This window comes from Chionomys nivalis, chromosome 10 (genome assembly GCF_950005125.1).
Source record: "Chionomys nivalis chromosome 10, mChiNiv1.1, whole genome shotgun sequence".
NCBI lineage: Eukaryota > Metazoa > Chordata > Mammalia > Rodentia > Cricetidae > Chionomys > Chionomys nivalis.
In genome coordinates, this window is record NC_080095.1 from 34,334,694 (window position 1) to 34,358,152 (window position 23,459).

General features: G+C 42.9%; 1 protein-coding gene across 2 annotated transcripts in view; it reads left to right on the top strand.

Moving 5' to 3' along the window:
* Ston2 (stonin 2) overlaps positions 1–23,459 on the top strand; it is a 150,854-nt gene that overhangs the window by 50,058 nt on the left and 77,337 nt on the right. Inside the window, exon 4 of one of the 2 annotated variants that reach the window (XM_057782451.1) lies at positions 11,133–11,330. The exons of the other annotated variant lie outside the window; for it this stretch is intronic. Within the exon in view, the coding sequence (XP_057638434.1) occupies positions 11,133–11,330 (198 nt within the window). The remainder of the gene's footprint in view (positions 1–11,132; positions 11,331–23,459) is intronic. 2 annotated transcript variants of the gene reach the window in all.

Genomic DNA, 23,459 nt, shown 5'->3' on the forward strand with positions numbered 1-23,459 from the left:
TAGTGAATGAAGAAAGGAGAGGTGGCTATGAAACCCACTGCAGACTACCTGAATGGCTCCAGTGATGGGGATAATGGGTCTACCCTTAGTTAGACCAAAGAGATGGCATCCTTGGTAAAGTCAGTCATCATTGTTGTTATTGTTGTCATTGTTATCATCATCACCACCATCATCGTCGTAGTTGTCAATCTTCCTCCCCTTCCTCCCCACCTCCTGTTCTTCTTCCTTCTCCTCCTCCTCTCTTTCTTCTTCTTCAACAAAATAGACAAGGAAATTATGCCAACCTGTCATCGTGCCCTGATTAACTATTATCATTGGTTCATAATTTTCCATCATATACTTAATATATATATATACACACACAATCTCTCTCTATATATATAGTAACACATGTACACACATACTTAACATGTGCACATAGCAACATAACACACTTACATGTATGTACGTATATACAAATACATCCATGGATATACATGAATATATATTTTCCTGGGGGCTGCCTTTAAAAGGAAGTATACTTAAAATTACCTTCTGTAATTTTTATTTATTGTACTGAAAGGTACTATCATGCCATGGGAAAAAGAAAAAGGTTTTATTTTTTATTTTTTATTTTATTTTTTTTTAATTTTTTTTTTTTTTTTTTTCGAGACAGGGTTTCTCTGTGGCTTTGAAGCCTGTCCTGGAACTAGCTCTTGTAGACCAGGCTGGTCTCGAACTCACAGAGATTCACCTGCCTCTGCCTCCCAAGTGCTGGGATTAAAGGCGTGCTCCACCACCGCCCGGCTAAGAAAAAGGTTTTAAAGGTGATTTTTTTTCCTCTATCTTTAAACATTAAAATTCCAATATTCTGTTTCCGAGAACATGCTAGCTCATACAGCAGAAATTGTGGCCTTTTTTTTTTTACTATCTATGTAACACAAAACATAATAAACTACCTGAACATGCATCAATTAACTAGTGCGTTCATGCACAAAAGTATTTAGGTGTCGGAAATGCCGTTATGAGACAGCTGGACACAGGAGTCCCTGCTCTCCCTCAGTTGTGCTAACAATCGGGTGATCTGTTCCTAATGGGCCTTCTAGAAATGAACAAGAGCTCCCCTGAGCCACTGTTGGGGACGGGTGCTTCATTTTGTCACTCTAAAGTAGCAGGAAAGTCACAATGCATTAATATCTGTTTTATATCCATGGCTGAATTCTCAGCATTGAAAAAAATTCTATGTAGCCCTTGTGATTAGATGTAAGAAATAAATAACACAATATCAAAACATATGCAAATATTTAACCTTTTAATCCACCCAGGACCCCAAAGGAAGGAAAGACAAATATTATATCAAGTGTATTAGCTGACAAGTTATACATTTATTAATATTTAACCAGTGTTGCTTTCAGCTTCCTCTGTAGGTACTGGTGCTCTTGCCCCATGGATCACACATTCTGCTAAGGAGCCACACCAAAACCAGAACAGAGAAGTAGATAGAAAGTGTGTTAAGTAATGTTGAAGTTGGAAGGATGGGAGAATGAGGCAAAGGAAGGCCATGTGGTAGGCAGGCTGTGAAGTTCTTATGAGGGCAAAGAGTTACTTTTTAAGAGGAAGATATGAGGGAAGACCTAGGGGAGTGAAGGATTGAGCACTGCTGAAGCTGTGGAAGACTGACCTAGCTGGAGCGACAGCTCGGAAGGGTAGCTCCCCTCTGACAGGAGAAGAATGGATGAGAGAAGAGACAGTTATGCGGCAGGGGAGTCCCAGATCTTCCAGCATGTAGATCCATGGACAGGGTGATGAGGATTTTGACTTTTATTGTGGGTGCAATAGCAGCTATCCAAGGAGGCATGATTCAAAAAATAACTATCAAAATGCTGAGGCTTCATTAGCTGTGATTACTCATATAAGATCTGCATAACCTTGGGCTCCTCAACACCCTGTCGTGGAGAGAGGGGAGGCCCCACCCCTGCTGAGGATGTACACAGTTAACTGTGTTGTTGTATTTTTCCAGTGGTGTAGCTACTGGTAAGGTGCCCATGCTCCTGTAAACACGCCCTCATCCATACTCTTATGAATCACTAATGAAACTCACTGATCCACACACGCATATATAGGGGGTGGGGAGGGTCATATGAGTAGAACAGATGAGAGACTAGTAGAGAAGAAGAAGGGAATGAGCTGTGTGGGAGGGGAGCAGCAGAGAGTAGGGAGGGTGAATATGATCTAAATACATTATGTATATGCTTGAAATGCTATAATGAAACCCATTATAATGTGTAATTAATATATGCTAATTAAAACAAACCCTCTATGGCTTGCCGTAGTGTGACCATTAAGAAGGGTGTGGTTGGACATGCTAGAGAGGCCCACCAAGTGGCCCCCAAACTTCAGATGAGAGTGTGGTGGCTGGATTGAGGATATCAACATGGTAGCGAGAAATTACCAGATCCCAAGTTTTTGAAAGTAGGTCTTGAACAGAACTCATGATGGACCAAGTAGGAGAAGACTTTAGGGTGACATGAATTTTATCCTGGGTAGCCGAAAGGATGAAGGGGCTGTTTGAAAGGGATGGCAGTAACTTACTATAGGGTAGATAAAAAAGTTAGAGATCTGATGGCGACGTCAAGTCAGTTGGAGCCTAAGGATATGCTGTCACGTTCTTATGACAGCTACCACTGTGTGATCTGTTTCAGGTACTTCTTTGTACACAGTGGTTTGCCATCAACCCGATACCCTAGTGAGGGTTTTACTCTCTTTGGCTCCATTTTCCAGGTGAGAAAGTGAAGTCATGGATGTATTAATCCATTTCCCCCAGCCTGTGAATGAGGCATCTGGGTTCAGAGCCCTCGTTCTAGAACTTGGGGTACATCAGGGGCAGAGTTTGGTCCTTCTTTTTATTCTTTGCTGGATGGATGTGTCTGAGAAACATCATCATGGCAGCCCACTTCGGACTGGCTCAGGCATCAAAGGTCCGACCCTGGGAGAAGAGCCATCTAGCCCAGCATGGGGCCTTCTCTTATTTCAGAAAAGCCTGTGGCCTCAGGACATTCATTCAGTCAAGCCTGTGTAAAATAGCTCATTCCAGAATCTGAGGATGGTAAATGAATAGTGGGTAGGGACCAAATGAGAACAGTGTGTTAGCTACAAGGCCTTATTAACCTCCCCACCCTCCATTGGCTAGCCTTAATTTATCTTTCAAAGGAAATATGGGTATTTTCACCCATAAAGGTAAAGATTGGTATTGAAATCAGCATTTTTGATATAAATTTTATTTATAATTGAGTAAATACAAATGGAATGTTCTTAAAAATATATTAAAGTCTGAAGAACAACATACAAACCATTGCCCCGTTAATAAATGGAGTATTCCCATCATCCATCCGGAAGGGCTTTGATTCCCTCCTAATCACAACCTCCTCCGTCATGGCCCCTCCCTCAGCTGCTTCCCACCCCCACCCCCCAGGCTCATGGCAATAACTTGTCTTTGTACCCTTTTTTTTTTTTTTGACAGCTTTACAACCTACACATTTGTCGAGGAAGCTGTGATTTAAATTAGTCTGGTTCTGAACTTTGCAAAAATGGAACAGTGTTCTAGCTAGTATTTTGTGACTTTGTGGTTTGTGAGACTTGCCCGTCTTCTTCCCCGTGGCTGCAATCCCTGTTGTTTCTGTGCTGTGCTTTCCGTCATGATTATAGCATTATACAGAAGGTCACTAATCAGGCTACGGCTGGACACTTGGGTCCTCTCTACTTTGGTAGTTAACAAAATGCTTCTGCGAACATTCTTCTAATGCTTTTTCTTTCTTTTTTTTCTAGTTTTTATTTTTTTTTAAATATTTATTTATTATGGATACAATATTCTGTTTGCATATATGCCTGCTAGAAGAGGACATCAGACCTCATTACAGATGGTTGTGAGCCACCATGTGGTTGCTGGGAATCGAACTCGGGTCCTTTGGAAGAGCATGCAATGCTCTTAACCGCTGAGCCATCTCTCCAGCCCCTTTTTTCTAGTTTTTAATCTTTGCACTGAGACATGCTCTCGTAAAGGTGAGCCTCGGATTCCTTATATGACCAAGGATGCCACTGGACTTTTTAAAAATAATATTTTTATGAGTTCTTTGAGAATTTCATGCAATGAATTTTGGTCATGCTCATCCTCCTTTCTCCGCCCCTTCCCAGACCCAGCCTTTCCACCCTCAACTCCCTACCTACCCAATTTTGAGTTTTCTCTTTCTCCTTCTCTCTATAGAAGAAAACAAAACCAGTGTGATACAGTTTGTGCCACCCCAACTACAACTGGGGTCACACTGTTAAAACTAACTCTCCCCCAAGCAGCCATCAATGCTAATAGCATGTGTGCACCCACAATCCCACACATAAACATGTGTGTGTACAGTCATACACACACATGTGTATTTTTAAGACTAAATTAAGAAGTAATGGCAGTATTAATGCTTAGAAATTGGATCATTCATACGCATCATGCATATTACTAGTGGAATAATAAAATGTGATAATCACCTTAGAAAACAGTTTGATAATTTCATATAAAACCAGACATGCAATTACCATATCACACAAAAAATACTCCAAGCAAATGGAGTATTTTGTCTGAGTATGACATTCAAACCTCACAGCTTTGATGTCATACTCAGAACTGGAAGTAACTTGGATGCTCTTTGGTGGATGGATATATCTGATGACGGGCAGTTAAAATAACTGTGGTATTGTCCATGACACAGAATACCACTTATCAATGAAAAGGAATGGCTCATTAATATCTAAAACAATTTGGTTATATCTCAAAGACCTTATGTGGACTGCTGAAAGCCATTCTAAAAATTCCAGATTGCATGATCCCATCTACATATCATTCTTGACGGAGCAAAACTATGGAAATCAAAACCAAATTAGTGGTTGCCAGGCATTGGGAACAGAGTATGAAAGCTGCAGGGAGTTGATGTCATCAAGGCGTGACTGTTAACAGATAACATAGCAGGCTGGGAGGTGTGCGTCTTTATTCCCTGCATTCAGAAGGCAGAGGCAAGTGGATGTCTGTAAATGTGAGGTCAGTCTGTCTACAGAGTGAGTTCCAGGGCTACACAGAGAAACCCTGTCTCAAGGACAACATGGCAGATCTTTCTAGTAATGGGGCTATTGTTTATTTTTACTGTGGTTATGGAGATTAAGTCTTCACATTGCTAACACTATATAACTAAATAAATATGTAAGGCTAAGAAAATTGTGGAGTTGGATTAGCATGCATTTCTTTGTTGTAGTATGCTACACTTCAGGAAAGAGAGTGACTATGTAGGGGCTGGAGAGATGGCTCAGTGGTTAAGAGCAGTCACAAGTCTAACAGAGGACTGGAGTTCAGTTCCCAGCACCAGCATCAGGTGGCTCGTACACACCCACAACTCCAGTTCCAAGGGAGCTGCCACCCTCTTCTGGCCTGTGTGGGAACCTGTACACACATGTGAACATATGCACACAGATAAATTAATCTTTTCTAAAAATAGAGACAGAGAAAAGCTGGAGAAACGGCTCAGTGGTTAAGAGCGCTGGCTACTCTCCCTGAGTTTCCAGGTGATATTCCCAGTACCTTCATGAAAGTTCAGAACTGTCTGTAACTCCAGTCCCAGGGCATCCGATGCCCATTCTGGCCTCGGTGGGCCCTAGGCACCCATTGGGTAAACAAATATACCTGCAGGCAAAACAAACACATAAAAATACATAAAACTTAAAAGGAAGGGGAGGGGGAGGGAAAAAGGAGAGCCTATAGAAAAGAAATGACAAAGCTTCTTAGAAACAGTGATGGAAAGGGGTTGAGAAGCACTGGAATTGGCCAACCTGTATAAGGGGAGCGAGTCCAATTTAGTAGTGACATAACACTCCCTTCAATAAATCTTAAGAGTCTCTAAAATGATGTTTGGGAGTCTTAAATCCATGTTTAATCCATTAAAATTAGCCTGTAATTCTCATTCAATTAACTATATGTTGGATCTGTATTGTCAGGTTAGTACGAGGAAATTCTGACCTCGTAAAACAAGCTGATGAGTCGGACTCTTTCTACTCTCTGGAATAATTACTGGAAGGTTTGACCTTTTCAGCAAATATACCTGTCCAGAAACACTGCTCATGGAAACTCTGTAGGTGCTGGATCACTTCCTCTCATGGTTACTAGAGACATAGCTCCAGGTCCCGGGACCCTACAGCTTTATCTGTTTTCACATTTGTTAGTGTAAGGGTATTCATTATTTCCCTTATTGCCTTCTCAGTGTATTATTGCAGTATTTATACCGTATGTTTTTTGTTTGGTTGCTTGGCTGACTGGTTGGTTTTTGTTGTTGTTGTTGCTATTGTTTTTGAGGCAGGGTCTTATGTGGTCCCTTGGCCTCAAACTTGCTTTGTAGCTAAAGATGAACTTAAACTTCTGATCTTCTTGCCTCTGAGTACTGGGATCACAGCCACGGTGCTGGGGAGCAAATCTAGGGCTTCATGCATGCATGCTAAGCAAGTACTCTACAAACTGAGCTAAGCCCTGCCCGCCCTCCCTATTGTTTATTCTCAATGTTATTTTGTACTCTTTTCTTGACAGTTCACCATAATCAGATTTTTCTCAGAGTGTTACTGTTTTTGTTTGTTTGTTTTTAATATTTCAAGACAAGGTTTCTCTTTGTAGCCTTGGCCACCTTGGAGCTCACTTTGTAGAACAGGCTGATCTCCAACTTGCAGACATCGGCCTGCCTCTGCCTCCCAAGTGCTGGAATTAAAGGTATATGCTACCACTGCCCAGCTTTTTGAAAATTTCTCTGTCGTGCCTTGGATTGGTTTGTTTGTTTTATTTTGGTTGCTCTTTTTATAGATTTTAGGTTTTTTTTATCTATGGTGAGAAATCCCACCTTCTCTGATAGTAATGCATCTTTCTTGTTATTTTGAGAAAGCGCCGTAACTGTTAATTGATGGAGGAGGGTAGAACCCACTGTGGGCAGTACTGTTTGCTGGGCAGGGGATCCTGGGCTGTATAAGCAAGCTAGCTAAGCCTGAACCCGAGAGCCATGCAGCCAGCAGCATCCCTCTGTGGTTTCTGTTTCAAGTTCCTGTTCGAGGTCTCTTCCTGACTCTCTTGAATGGTACATTGGAAGCTGAAATAAACCCTTTTCTCCCCTACTTGCTTTTGATTATTGTGTTTTAGCATAGCAATAGGAAGGAAAGCAGAGCACCCTGGGTAAAATCCTATCTGATCTTAGCCTCTATCAGCATGCTGACATGTTCATTAGAGTCCATCTCTTCCTGTTGAGAAGGTGGTAGACCACTTTTGAAAGTAATGTGTAGTTTTTCCGATAGCTGTTAAGAGTTTCCCTTTGTCTTTAGTCTTACACGATTCTGAGGTCTACTTTTAGTTACTCTGATTGACATTCCTGGGGATTTCTAATCTGAAAAAGAAATTCTTTCACAAATCCTGGGATGTTCTCAGCCAGCAGCAGTTTTTCAGATACTGCTTTCCTCCCGTTCTCACATCCTTAGGAACCCAGATATGTGGATGAGAACGTCTCCCTGTCCACCGTGGGTGTTCCTTCTCCTCAGTGTCTCTCTGTCCACCGTGGGCGTTCCTTCTCAGTGTCTTTCACCCTATTTCTTTGCCCTTCACGCTGTTCACTCACTGTTGTATTTGAGGTAGTTTATTTTTCTCTTCTTAAGAAATCCATTTAGCTGTTTCTCATGACTACATGTTCCTTTCTCGTATTTCCAGCTTCTTATTTCCTTACACATACCGCACATATCCTGCTTCCTAAACCCACTGTCTGAATTCTTTGCCGGGCTGACTCTATTTGCTCAGCCTTCCAATATCTTCCTTGCTCTTGTTCATGGTAACTTGATTTTCTATGTACTTTGTGGTTTACTACTCTTGTGTTTTACCACCTTCTTGGGACATTCTTCCTGAGATAGCTAGCTCGCGGGCACTTTCTTCCAGAAAGGGTTAGTATTTGCCTCTCCTAGGTGTGTAAAGCTACGTGGAAATATTTCAACTGAAATTTAGACTGAAAGTTTTTCCAATACACACAAATGATGAGTTTATCCAATTATTCTTTATCAATAAAAATCAGGAGTCAGATATTGGGGTAAGAACCTGAGAGATCAGAGAAGCAACAGATTAGCCTCCTGTGACTTCCTACCTCTTCCATTCCTTCCTCCAAAAGGGGCCGAGATCCTCTCTAAGCCCTGCCTTACTACTTCCTCAGTCCTCCAAAACCTCTATGGTTAATTTTGGTCAAGTAGTGGCCTCTTGACCACTCTCTAATTCAAAACAAACTTTATTGTTACCATACAATCAAAATATCATACAACACACAAATCTCTTTGTAGGACCTTATATCAGGAGATTTTTCTTTTTCCCTGTTCCTTGGACCCAAATCTAAGGTAGACATTTTTCTTTGTATCTCCAACTGGAGATAAAGGTATCCCCGATGTACTCCTTTTAGCCTCTGGGGAATTCTCACATAGGCATCTGACTTTTGTTAGTTTGTCCATCTTGGGATGACTGAAGGTTCATTCTCCTTTATCATCACATAGGCCATACTACTCAGACTCAGCAGGGGGTCTCTGGTTTGTTCAGCGGTCCTCAGGGTATGGAAATTAGCTAAGCTTCGCTTACATTTCTAGTTTTGAGATTTCCCTTGGCCGCTTGATAGCGCTATGTTGTGTATGTATGTCAGTGTTAATATACTTTACCTAAGAGTTCTTTTCCGTAGTAGTTCAAAGTCCCTGATTCTCCACCAGGGAACAGCAGTCCTACAACAAACCTATTACAAGCTCATCTTTTCTTTACTTGCTAGTTGTCTTATTTGTACACGTGTCTTTTCACTTTCTGTTTGTCTAGGGGCTTTACAGGTGATGGTCTGGCAGCCTATGTATAGTACAGACTGTTAGGGAATGGTTTGTCGTAGTTCGTCTGACATAACCAGCAAGTGATGAGGGCCTGCCTTGTGTCAGGCAGCATTGTGGGAAGTGAGCAAAACAGACAAAAGGTCTTCTTCCCTGGCGATCTTGAATTCTGGCTGAAGACAGGGATATAGTGGGTCACATAGCAATGATGCTATAAATTAAATAAATAAGTAGAAGGGAGTCTTGCATTTGTGGAGAGAATAGCTCACAGGTGATTTGCCAAGGGATAATAGTTTCAAGGAAAAGAAGCTATGAGCCCTCAATGCAAAGATCCAGGAGTTTCATGCATGCCCAAGAAAATAAGGAATGCAGATTCTCTTTTTTTCATTTCTATACTGCAACAAGTATTTCCTCTGAAATCTTGATTTCCCCTTTCTGTCTCTTACCCCAACTATAGCTTAGGTGCTTCACCTGGGAACTGACTGTGTGATCTTGTAGGTTCCTTAATCTCTGTGCTGGTATGCCCTCCTAATAGCAATGGATCAAATGCAAAAACATGACCGTGGAGTGGCTACTCAATAAATGCTGTTTGTTTGTCCCTCATTCTCTGTTCACTGTCTTTCTAGCGGCTTGATGGTAAAAGTGCAATGGTACAATTGTCATGCAACACTGGAGAACACGTGTGTGGGCAGTTAATTAAGAGTACATTAAGAGAACTAAGAAGTTGTAGTTAAAAAAGAAACACACATGCACATGCACACGCAAGCACGCATGCATGCATGCAAAGCTGATTGTTGCTCTAAGCCAAGGAGATAAAGCCACGCCCTGTGCATTTCCCTTCAGAATGTATTTTCTTATGTTCTGTGCAAGCCAACAGCCCAGGAAGGCTCCATTGTGTATGTAGCAGTGTGCAGAACTTTCAGTTTTTGTCAGACTTGAGCTAAGCAGAGCCTTCATGTGTGTGTGTGTGTGTGTGTGTGTGTGTGTGTGTGTGCGTGTGTGCTCCTAACTTCCTCTGCCTCTGGTTTTGTAAGGGAAATTGGTAAGTTTCCTCGAGTTGGTTGATATGCTACTGAAATGGAGGAAAGGCCTGGATCAGAGTGAAGCTGCAAGGATTCTGTAGTTTGGGCCTGAAAGAAACTAAAAATCTCAATTTAGAAATTATATTGGGCCCTAAAGTTATTTGTACTCCCTTAATTAGATTTTTTTTTTTAAATTAGAGGGCCCTGAGACCCAAGTTTCAGTCTGTTTCTGTGTTTCTATGTTCATGTGCCTATGTGTGCAGTATATATACATATATACATGTGTTCATGTGTATATGTAGGCAGTATGTACACATATGTATTTCTCTATGTGAGGAAGCCATGGGTTAACAGAGCTACCTCTTGTCTTTATGAAGCTACAGGACCTCTCCCTGGGACCCTGCATTCTAATTAGTGTAGGCATTCTGGCTGGCAAGCCCTAGAGATTCCGTCTCTGCCTCCATATGCTGAGATTGCAAGCACCCACCACCCCACCTGTTTCCTTAAATGGGTGTTTAGGATTCAACTCTGGTTCTTGTACTTAAACATCAAGCACCTTACTGTCTTAGTTACTGTTCTATTGCTGTGAAGAGACACCACAGCAAAGACAACACTTAAAAAAGAAAACATTCAACTGGGGGCTTGCTTACAGTTTTAGAGAGCTAATGCATGATCATCATGGTGGGGAGGAGGCAGACATGACACGGGAGCATTAGACATGACACGAGAGCTCACATCTTACCTGCAAGTTACAAGGTGGGGGGGGGGAGAGAGAGAGAGAGAGAGAGAGAGAGAGAGAGAGAGAGAGAGAGAGAGAGATTCTGGGCCTGGCTTGGCCTTTTTAAACCTCAAAGCCCACTCCCTGTGACACATCTCCTTCAACAAGGTCACGCCCACTCCAACAAAGCCATGCCGCCCAACCCTTCCTAAATAGTTCTTTTCTCTAACTCGGGACCAAGCATTCAAACATAATGAAAGAGACTATGGGGACCACTCTCAGTCAAACCTCCATACCAACTAACCCATCTCTCCAGCTCCTTGATATGCTTGTGAGAGTGACTATGAGATGTCGATCAGTATGTTTTCTCTCTCCTCATCCCAAGTGTCTCCTTGCTTTCTACGATGGCTGCCGTGCATAGGATCTGAGTGACATCAACGTAAGACGAACGTGATAGACGTAAGCAAAAGATAACTATTTACATCGTATCCTCTTGGATTTCCATCTGTTCTCAGCCCTCACATTGACCATGCCTTGCTGGACCTGCCCTTCCTTCGACTCTTTAAGAAGGTGCCCTTTGACCTCCGAGAGCAGCTGGACCACCCATTCTGAGGATACCAGCAGTCCAAGTGTTGCTCCTTCATACGCGGACCTGCAGCTCCTCAGTGCTGAGGAGCAGGCAAGCGGCCGAGCCTCCAGGACCGACTCCACGGGTAAGTCAGACTTCCAAGCTAGAGCTCTCTGCAGGTCACTTTTGGTGTACGCAGGTCCTCCTTAAGCTCCTCTTTCCCCCACAGCCAGCTTTGTCTGCAGAACCAATACATATGTGGTTGTCCGGTTGGAAAGCTAGCATCCTCAGTGGTTTGTAATGGCATCAGGAAAATGGATAAACAGACTGACTGGTTACTTGGCCAAGGATTCACGTTGAGAAACCATTTGATGGTGTGTCTCAAAGCGTTACTTTCTGACTGTTTAGCACAAGTACCGTTTCCCTGTCAATGCATCCTCTTCCAGTCACGGCTGAGCTGTGTCTAATATTCACGAGGCTGAATCACTCATCCTATCGCCCACACATCTTTCCTCCTCAGCAAGAGGAAGGTGAATCTCAACAGGGAGAAATTAATCGTTAAGTGAAACAGAATGAGAATCTGGGTTCAGCCATAGCGTCCAGACTGCTAAGGATTTTGCAGCCAAATGTTTGTAGCATTGTGCCTTCACTGAGCTATGTGACAGCCTGTAATGTCCCATGGTCTCATTTGTCAAACTTTGCAATAGGCATAGGGTAGAAGTCTGGTCTTCACCACAGGTAGAAGACGGATCTGCCAACAAGCACTCTCATGGGCTCTTTGGGATGGTACTGGAAAGATGTATGTTCTTGGTGTTCACTGCTAGTTGGTCTTTGGAGGAAATGATTCTCATACACACTCCACGGTGTCATGGTTTTGTTTTCCTTCTCAAAAATATTGTGAAGTTTGTCTCTAGGTCATTCTTAAAGTTGAGATACATTTTTTTCTCGTGCGGTACGCTGGTAGATTCTACAAGCATTAACCGTGATCCTGCATGGAAAGTCAAAGGTTCAGGCAGGATTTGCTTTGGAATTTGATAAAATTGCCCACCAGCATAGTTCACCAAAGAATTCATCTTTACCAACCATTCTTCCTTATGGCATTTTGTTTTCATAAACGTTCCTTCAGTGTGCATTAGTCTCTGTGGCTTATGTGGCTGTTATGTGCCCCACAATTCCATTTCCACCATGGGACAATCTCGTGGGTAGGAGGTACCTTCAGCAACTGGGCCTGTTAGGGAGAGAAGCTGAGTGTCCCCTTTACCTCTCATTGCCTTTTACTTCTTCCCCAAGCCTTCACAGGGAGGAAGCACACACTCTTTGTACTGTTTATGGATGCTCAGATTCTACAGCCATTGGTTCAAATCCTGGTTCTGCCATATACCAGCCACACGCCTTCAGCAATCCTTACACTATCTACATGCATATATGTGTATCGACGTGTGTACGAGTGTGTTTTTTTTTTTTTTTTTTTTTGGTTTTTCGAGACAGGGTTTCTCTGTGGTTTTGGAGCCTGTCCTGGAACTAGCTCTTGTAGACCAGGTTGGTCTCGAACTCACAGAGATCCGCCTGCCTCTGCCTCCCAAGTGCTGGGATTAAAGGCGTGCGCCACCACCGCCTGGCACGAGTATGTTCTTACTTTTTCCACATCATTTTGACCAGATACCTGACAAGAAACAACTTAAGGGGGAGAAGTTTTTAGGGCTCGTGGTTTGAGAGGACATAGTCCATCCCAGTAGGCCAGGCATAGCAGAGTAGCGGGTGGCTTCATGATGTCCAGAGCATGTGGCAAGGATGCCTCACCTGATCATGTCTTGGTGGAACAGGAAACAGACAGACAGGAAGCAGTCTGGTAAATTTCAAGACCTGCCCCTAGTGACCCAATTCCTCCAGCAACAACCACCACCACCTGCTGAGAACCAAGGGGATAATCACATGGGACTGTGGGGAACATTTATTAAAACACTATAGCCCTGAGTGGGGGCGGGGTGGGGGTGGGGGAGAAGAGAGACTATGTGTTTGCAACTCTCAGGATCAGACAGAGGGTCACAGGTATGACAGGCCAAGTGTTCTGCCCTGAGCTACACCTGACACATCTCCAGCCCTAGACCCTTGCTATCTTTGTGACTCAGTTTCATCATCTGACAAATAGAAATAATAGCAGTGTGTACCTTACCAGGTGAGACAGTTTATATAGAATAACCTTCACGATGCCTGCTTTGGGAGAACTGATACCAGGGATAAACTGCCAAATAGTTCTCATGACTCTCGAGAGGTGCAAATTTAGCCCTTTACTAAAGAAAATGTGAAAGTCAAACCCAGAGCCTTTTATATGCTAGGCAAATGCTCTACCACTGAGCCACATCTGACCCCTAAGTGTATAATTATATATATAATTTTTTTCTTTTGGGGGGAATGTTTCACTATGTAGCCCTGGCTGCCCTGGAACTCACTCTGGACCAGGTTGGCCTCGAACTCATGGAGATTTGCCTGCCTCTGCCTCCTGAGTGGCTGGGATCAAAGGTATGCACCACCACGCACAGCAATTATAATTTTTAACATCTTACTTTTCTCAGTAATATTGTTACAGTTCATCATCAAGAAAAACTCCTTCTCCCAGCACTTGGAAGGCAGAGGTAAGTGCATCTCTGAGTTTGAGGCCAGTCTGGTCTACAGAGAGATGCCAGAACAGCTAGGACTATTACACAGAGAAACCCTGTCTCAAAAAAGTACCAAAAAAGAGGAGGGGGGAGAAGGAGGAGGAGGGAAAAAAAGAAAGAAAAAACACTTTCTTCTTGGTTGGTCAGGGACCTGGAAGGAAGCAGGTGGTACACAAGGAAGGGCTGGCTTATTTGGAGAGAATTCATTGAGAAAGCAAAAGCTGAAATCATAGGAGAGCTCATTCGGGTTCTCCCTGAGCAAGTGTGATGACAGCAGCCAGGAAAGGCGCTCTGTGTTGTCACCTTTGGGTGAAGATGGATGGTGGTGCTCAGGTCAGCCTGCAGGACTGTAGACTGCAGGGAATGAGTCGGTCTCCTTGCCGACATCTGTTCAGGAGTTCTTCGGGTGTTTGTCGGCCTCACAGGACAACAAGATTTGCCATGATTTGCCGTGTAATTGTGGAGGAAAGGATTCTGTCACCAGCCCACACTTTCTTCTCAGTTTCTCACCAAGGGGATAATTAGAGGAGGAAAACAAACAAATGCCCTGGAGTTGGTAGATTACAGGAATGGGGTGCTGGGGAGCAGAGATGACATATCCTCTAGAGACCCCATTCCAGGGCAAATGACAAGAAAATTAGGAAGAAGCACCACCTCGAAATCACTCCCTTCTCTGGCACCGCTGTCTCCCCAAGGTCTTCTTTGCCTAGACAAGAAAGACACACCCGTCACCTTCACCAGGCAGATAATGCCACCATGTTTACACAAGTTTTTAAAGAGCCAGAGGATCAAGGGAATGGGAGCAAGCCTTTTCCTTTGAACTCTATTCTAAGCAAGGGAGAAAAAGCATGTAATTATGTTTGCAGTGGTTACAAGCTGCTTTAAGTAGTATGCCTAGGCTCTGGTGCTTGCGTGTGCACAGGAAAGGTGTAGATTTCAGTGTGAGGTTAGAATGTACAGCTCTAGACAAACTAAGAATGTCGGACTGGAAGGTCTGTCAAATGGAGGCAAGAGTTATCACCATCCTAGATGCCTGTGTGTCATTCATATTTAAGAATCCAGCATTTCCCAACCTGTATTCCATACAGCAGCAGGAACATAAAGCAGGATGCTGGGAGCCCTTGGGTTAGGACATGCTGTGGTCCATCTGCTGCAGATCCGTGATGTGCAAAGTTCTGAAACATATGTATGTAATGTGTGTACGTGAGCATGCCTGTGCTTATACACACACATATTCAGTTTTCCATTGAATTATCCTACCTGTCTGGTCAGATGTCAATGTTTGGAAACCCAAAACACATCAGTTAGCAAGTTTTATTTGGAACAACATATTGGCAAAGAGCAGAACTCAGAAAAATGTATATGATAAAATCCCAGATGAGTTAACTTTATGAAGTTAGTCCCGTGCACTGCTAAACCTCTTGGCCTTTTTAAAAAGAGTTGTTGCTGCTTTAAGTTCTAGACCCAGTAGATGTAAAAGTGAACTTTTCACCAGGCGGTGGTGGTGCACGCCTTTAATCCCAGTACTCGGGAGGCAGAGGCAGGTGGATCTCTGTGAGTTCGAGGCCAGTCTGGACTATAGAGCTAGTTCCAGGACAGCCTGGGCTACTCAGAGACACCCTGTCTTGAAACTTCCCCTGCAAAAGTACACTTTGCTATGCTTCCTTTGTAGTAAGCTATGCATACCTTTGTATGTAAACTATACATACTTTTGTATGTAAAGTCACGGACCTTAAAGCAGATGTAGCCCATATGATTGTGGTTCATTTGCATCTAACTGCAGTCGAGTTCTGCCAGAGGCTATCCCCAGACATGAATTCTTTTGTCTTTCTCAGAAACAAATGTTTATGTTATATAAAGAGTTATGGATGGAGGTCTTTGAAGTTTTGTTTGTTTGCTTGCTGCATCTTCCTCTTCCCCCTCTTCCTCCTCCTCTTCTTCTTGGCATGTGCTTATGTGTGTTATGTATGCAGGTGTATGGGTGTGTGCACATGCTTGTACATGGGTGTGTAGGGCTGAGAAGTTGATGTAGGTGTCTTCCTCAGTTGCTGTCTCTTTATGGAAGCAGGGTGTCTCACTGGATGTGGAGCTTGCGAATCCCAGCTGGTCTAGCTAAGCAGTGCCCAGGGCATCCTCTGCTTCGGCTGGCGTTACAGATAGCCACCACACTTGCCTGACACATGCCATGGCGCTGGCACCCAAATTGCCTCATGCGCGCCTGGCAAGAGCTTTTTCCTACTGTACCATCCCCCCAGCCCACTTTGTGACAATGTTTCAGTGTATCAGAAGACTCTTTTGTGTGAGAGTCTTACCCACCCATAGGTGTGGGTCTCTTTACATGGTAGAACTTGTTTCTCTGTCTTGTCCTAAAACTACTGCAGCCAATACAGCATTAATTAGAACGAGGACCAGAGTCCCAGGTAAACAGTGATTGCCGTGTGCATGAGCGGCCTACAACAATTTTTGTTATTCACAAGGCATAAGTATATATCTTCTAAATTCTTTCATTTGATACACATAGCAGTATATACTATACTTGTGTGAAAAATAAAACTTCACTATTTTCTTTTAAAACTTCTCCTTTTGTATTTCAGAAACAGTTGTAATAGTTAAAAATTTTTAATGACTTTATTTATTTATTTATTTTGTATCTGTCTGTGTGTGTCTCTGTGTGTGTGCATGAGCAGTAAGGATTGAACTCAGGTCAATCCAGGCTATTAGGTTTGGCAGCCAGCACTTTTACCTGCTGAGCCAGTTCCTACCTGATGATTATAACCTTGTGGATGGTAGTTTCCTTCCTCCAAATTTGGGAGTAGCAGAGTAGTTTTTGAGAAAATTATATATGTTTTCTCATTCATGAAAAAACACAAATTTATCCTGACATTTGTTTCTGTGTGTTTATTGTACATTTTGTAGTGGTTTTTTTGTTTCTGTCTTTGTTTTTGGTTTTTTTGGTTTGTCAAGACAGGGTTTCTCTGTGCGTAGCCTTGGCTGTCCTGGAACTCAGTCTGTAGACCAGGCTGGCTGGTCCTACTCATGGAGATCCACCTGCCTGTGCCTCCTGGGTGCTGGGATTAAAGGCTATGCGCCACCATCACCCGACACATTTTGTGTTTTAATTTTTCATGGGTGTTAAAAAAAATGCTCCTGCTCCCGTGTCTGCTTTGTCTGAAAGTCTCTCTGGAAGCTTGAGAGTTCCCTAGAGCACAGATTTACCAGTCATAGAGAACAAAGGAGAAATTAGGTGATATTTTCCCACAGAGAACTGGTGGTCTGAAAACAGATCTTCGCTCTTGTCGTTAAGGAGAGTTTTACATGTAATTTAAGAATATTTCTCGTTATAGAACACCTGTTATGTCCCAGGCAGGAAAGTTCTGCTCACTTTATACACACATTATCCAGTCTTAAAAGTCCTCTGTACTATCCCATGTTATAAATGCAGACATAATCTCTAAAGGGGTTTGCCCATAGTCTCACAGAGGGAAGCACTGCAATTCAACCCCTCCCTTTCCGCTGCTCACCGGCCCTGTGCCTGGCCTTCTGTTAAAGCCAGTGTTAGGGAATACAGTGAGCTGTGGGAAGGAGCACTGACAGAACCTTCCACAGCATTGACACTGCTTTCTCTGCATCTCCCAGGAGCCTCGTGTTAACCTCTCTCATGCAGCTAATCCAGTGGAGGAGAGAGACTTAGGAGTCCCTTGCCAGACTGAGTCCATCTAGGAAGAAAGAACTATGCTTACTTTTCCAGCACTATGTCTGGCACATTGACATTCCACAGAGGAATTTTGTGGAATAAAGTAATTATTTTAATGCAGGGCTGAAGAGCTCTCATTTGCAAACGTATTTTTCCAGTTATGTAGCTGTAAGTGTCTCTGTTCACTGAAGCACAATTACAGGACTAGGGAGAATTAAAAGGATGCAGTGAGGATGCTGCACATACAGTGAGGATGCTGCTTGTGCACTGAGGATGCTGCATGTGCACTGAGGATGCTGCACATACAGTGAGGATGCTGCACGTGCACTGAGGATGCTGCACATGCACTGAGGGTGCTATATGTACACTGAGGATGCTGCACATACAGGAGGATGCTGCATGTGCGCTGAGGATGCTGCATGTGCACTGAGGATGCTGCATGTGCACTGAGGATGCTGCACGTGCACTGAGGATGCTGCATATGCACTGAGGATGCTGCGCGTGCACTGAGGATGCTGCATGTGCACTGAGGGTGCTGCATGTGCACTGAGGATGCTGCATGTGCACTGAGGGTGCTGCATGTGCACTGAGGATGCAGCACGTGCATTGAGGTGCTGCATGTGCAGTGAAGATGTTGCACTGCAGTGAGGATGCAGAGAACAGTGACTACCACTGTTCAGCTCGCTTTCCCCTTTGTCCTCAGTCTAGAACTCTGTCTTGGTTAGGGTCTCCATTACTGTGAGGAAATACCATGACCACAGCAACTCTTATAAAGAAAACATTTAATTGAGGTGGCTTGCTTACAGTTTCAGAGGTTCAGCCCATTATCATCATGGCAAGAAAAATGGCAGTATTCAGGCAGATATGGTGCTGGAGTAGTAGCTCAGAGTCTTATACCTTGCAGGCAGCAGGAAGTCGACTAAGACACTGGTGGTGGGGGGTCGGTATCCTGAGCATAGGAAACCTCAAGCCCACCCCCTCAGTGATACACTTCCTCCAAGGCCATACCCACTCCAACAAAGCCACACCTCCTATATAACACCACTCCCTATGAGATTATGGGAGCCAATTAGAAATTCAGAATCACTGAGAAAAAAAAAATAGCACATTCAAACTACCACAAACCCCAACCATGGATTGATGCTACCCACACTTAAGGTAGGTGTTTCCACCTCAGGTAACCTAGTCTATTAACTCCCTTACAAGCATGCCCAGAAGTTTGTCTCCAAGGTGACAATAGATCCTGTCAAGTGGACAATACTAAATCTCACACCAACAGAACAAGATGTTTGTTTCCATAGCGCTTCTTAGTAGCGATGGGTCTCTCAAAATACCATGTCATTGATACCTAACTGAGGATGGTTACAGACCTCATCAATACATTGTATTGATAGTATTAGCACATTATCACAGTTATATTCATGCTACTTCAGAAGTTTTTTGAAATCTGTTTTTAATGTTTATTATTTCAGTATAGTTTTTTGTAAGTCTTACATTCTTAAAGTTAGTGCATCGCCCCGAAAAGGAGTCAATAGGTCTTATTCATTATTTGTTTATTTATTTAAGATAGGGTCTGACTATGTAGCCCTGGCTGACCTGGACCTCACAGAGATCTGTTTGCCTTTGCCTTCAGAATTCTGGGATTAAAGGTGTGCACCGCTACACCTGGCCTACTACTACAGTGGGTCTTACCAGAATGACAAAGAGCAAAAAAATAATTATGAATCCTGGTTTGTTGACACTCTGGTACTTTTCAGTGAAACCTAGATGTAACTTTACATTAGCTGATTCAATCATCCCACAAATGGGGCTATCTATATGCTACCACTGGCCTAGGACCTGGCTCTGTAAAGATGAACAACATAAACAATAGCTTGGTGTGCAAACAGCTGTGGATATATCTGAAAGTAAGTCAAGATAACTCTAATGAGAGACAGAGACAGAGAGAGCTTCTTTGATAGGAAAGGTTAGGAGAATCACAAGGAAATAGCAAGGGGGGAAGGGGGCTGCCTCCAAAGCTGTGATGAGACAGGAAGGTTCTTCAGAGAACCATTTCAATGCAGCAGCTTACTGAGCTTGAAGGAAGGCCTTAAAATCAGAGAAAGCATAGTGAGTTCAGGAACTTGGTTCCTCTGATTAAACAATACTGCTTATTCATCTTGAATGGTGAGAGGGTCACCTAGTCAGTGCTCCTCTGGACCATGCTCCCCTCTACAGTAGTAACTTTTGGCCACATGTTACTAATGAGCACTTAAGATGTGGCTGGGGGAAATAACTTAATTTTTCTTTTTAATTAATTTAAAATTAAGGAGCTGTAAGTAAGTGGTGGATACGTGACTGGCTGGATCTTAAACTCAAGGCAGGGACAGACAACATAGGACTTTGGAGGCAAATTCATATTGAAGAGTTTTAAATAGCCAGGCAGTGGTGGCACACACCTTTAATCCTAGCACTCAGGAGGCAGAGGCCAGCAGATCTTTGAGTTTGAGACCAGCCTGGTCTACAGAGTTCTAGAACAACCAGGGCTATATAAAGAGACCTGTCTGGGGTGGTGGGGGAAGAGTAAAATATGTCTAATAGTAGTATCCATTAAAGGTTTGAAAGCTGTGGATGAATGATGTATGCAGAATTAAAAAATATTGTGCTGAGATAGGATTATATTAACCACCAGGACAGGATGCAGGTGATGTGGGATTCCCCTCCATATGCTGTGAATACCATTGGTTTATGAAGAAGCTGTGTGAATACCACTGGTTAATAAAGAAGCTGTCAAGCCTGGCAGACTTAAGAATAGAGGTTGGCAGGGAAAACTAAACTAAATGCTAGAAGAAAGAAGGCAGAGTCAGGGAGACGCCATGTAGCCACCTCCAGGGACAGAGGAGCCGAAAACATGCCGGTAAGGCACAACCACGTAGCAATACACAGATTAATAAAAATAAGTTAAATTAAGATGTAAGGGCTAGCCAATTAAAAGAACTAATGGGCCAAGCAGTGATTTAATTAATACAGTTTCTATGTAGTTGTTTCGGGAGTCTGGGCAGCCTGGAAACAAACAAGCATCCTCAGTGCACATGCAGCATCCTCAGTGCACATGCAGCATCCTCAGTGCACGTGCAGCATCCTCAGTGCATGTGCAGTATCCTCAGTGCACGTGCAGCATCCTCAGTGAACATGCAGCATCCTCACTGTATGTGCAGCATCCTCAGTGCACGTGCAGCATCCTCAGTGAACATGCAGCATCCTCACTGTATGTGCAGCATCCTCAGTGCACGTGCAGCATCCTCAGTGCACGTGCAGCATCCTCAGTGCACATGCAGCATCCTCACTGTATGTGCAGCATCCTCACTGCATCCTTTTAATTCTCTCTAGTCCTGTAATTGTGCTTCAGTGAACAGAGACACTTAAAGCTACATAACTGGACAGGGTTAAAGAAAACTGGAGTCAAAAACACTTCAAAAGGACAGGATTTCAAACAGGTTCCCCTGTTATGTTTCAGAAATGGAGTTCCTTTCATTCTGTATTTTATTTGTGTGTGTGTGTGTGTGTGTGTGTGTGTGTGTGTGTGTGTGTGTGATGTGAGAAGGGCATGCTTGGTACAGAACATGTGTCAGAAGTCAGAGATAGCATCTAGTTGGTCCCAGTTCTCTGTGTTTTGTCCCATGTCTTGCATGCTGTACTGGTTCCTACCTTGGGACAAAGAGGGCTCTTCACTTGGACATCATCTTCCTAGCATATACCAGGATCTAAGAAGCTATCCCTCAGATGTTTTTGTGGAGACACTTCCTTCCTTTCTGTTATACTGCCAGCATTATACTTCTGCTGCCAGCCTGAGAAACTAAAGGAAAGTTAATTTTAAAAAATTACTCTATTATTATTATTATTATTATCATTATTATTATTATTATTATTATTTGTGGTAGTATTAAGAAGTTCCACAATAGCCCGGAATGGAGTATAGCAAAGGTTTATTTATTTGGGAATAAACTCACATTAAGGTTAACTATCCATAGTCCTCTGCATGCGCTGGGAACTGCAACCAAACCCAGCAGAAAAAGGGGCTGTGCATGCACTACACTTATAGTACATGAGACCACACCCAAACTGGACCAGTATCTAAAAGGCCATTGACTGAAGGAGTTTCCACAAAACTTATCATTATCATTATTATTATTGATTTTTGAGACAGGGTTTCTCTGTGTAGCCCTAGCTATCCTGGAAGTCACTATGTAGACCAGGCTGACCTTGAGCTCACAGATATCTGCCTGCCTCTGCCTCCCAAGTGCTGGGATTAAAGGCATGAGCCACCACAGCCCAGCAATTCTGAATTATTTTACTGGGAGTTTTAAATGTAGATACTTTTTAAATAAGTGACCAAATATACCTGAGAAGGATAGTGTCTGATGTGTTAAATGGTTTTTCAGATAAACAACATAGCAAAATTGATTTAAATGAAATTACAATTTGCTCACTAAAACTTTCATACAAACCACTCAACATCTAGAAAATTCAGACATCAGAAAGAATTATAAGCTATTTTTAAATAACAAAGTGTTAAACTTAATAAAATATTCATAGATATAAAGTTCTTAAGCCATAGTTGTTGGTACATAATCCTTTACCAATTTTTTATTATTATCTCATTTAAATAGCGCCAAAGCTTTTCTAAATAAGCGTCTTTTTACTTGGACATGGAATCATAGTGATTGGTAGTGTTTTGTTTTGTTTTATTTGATGCTGGGATTGGATCCAGGAATTTACATATGCTAAACACATGCTGTATTATACCCCAACCCATTTAGTTTCTTTTTAAAAAAGTTGTTTGAAACAGCGTCTTCCTGTATAGCCCAGGCTGACTTTAGCCTCAAGACAGTTCTCCCAGAGCCTGGGATATAGGTGTATGCTATCATTCCTGACTCCCATTTGGACTCTTTGGGTATCATAGCTTTTTTAAAGTAAAAACAGACTTAAAAGTTTGGCCAAGTACAATGGTGCAAGACTTTACTTCCAACATTCCAGAGGCAGAGGCAGGAGGCTCTCCATGAGTTAAAAGCCAGCCTGATCAGGCCTAAAGAGATGACTCAGTGGTTAAGAGCACTGACTGCTCTTCCAGAGGACCTGGGTTCAATTCCTAGCACCCACATGGTAGCTCACAACTATCTATACTCCAGTTTTAGGGATCTAACACCCATGGCAAAACACCAATGTACATAAAATATAAATAAATAATTTTTAAAAAGCCAGCCTGGTCTACATAGCGAGATCCAGGGTAGCTAAGAACTTAAAAGTGTTTATCTAGTAGAATTTCTGCATTTCACAAACAAAAACACCAATGCCTAGGATATATCATGAGCAGAACCCCACTTTACACCTCATCATGTTACAACCTGAGAGACTGGTCAAGGGAGCATGGGTAGGCTGCTGTCTTATGGTTCTCTATTGCTGTGGAAAGTCACCATGACCATGGCAACTCTTATAAATGAGAATGTTTAACTGAGGGGGCTTGCTTACAGTTTCAAAGGTTCAATCCATTATCATTGTATAGAGCGTGGTAGCATGCAGGCAGACACGGTGCTAGAGCTGAGAGTCCTACATCTTTACTCAGAGGCAATAGGAAGTTAGCTGAGTGTCACACTGAGGGAAGCTTGAACAAAAGAGACCTCTAAGCCCACCCCAACAGTGATACACTTCCTCCAAAAAGGCCTCACCTCCTAATAGTGTCACTCCCTTTGGAGGCCATTTTCTTTCAATCCACCATAGCTGCCCTTCATTTCATTACTCTCTAAAAGTTGCCCTCCAACCCCTCCAAAAATTCAATTATCTTTCTTTTGTTAAAATGATTTGTTTAACTTTATTATTTTATGTGTGTTGATATGAAGGTGTCAGATCCCCTGGAAGTGGCATAAGAGACATTTGTGAGCTTCCA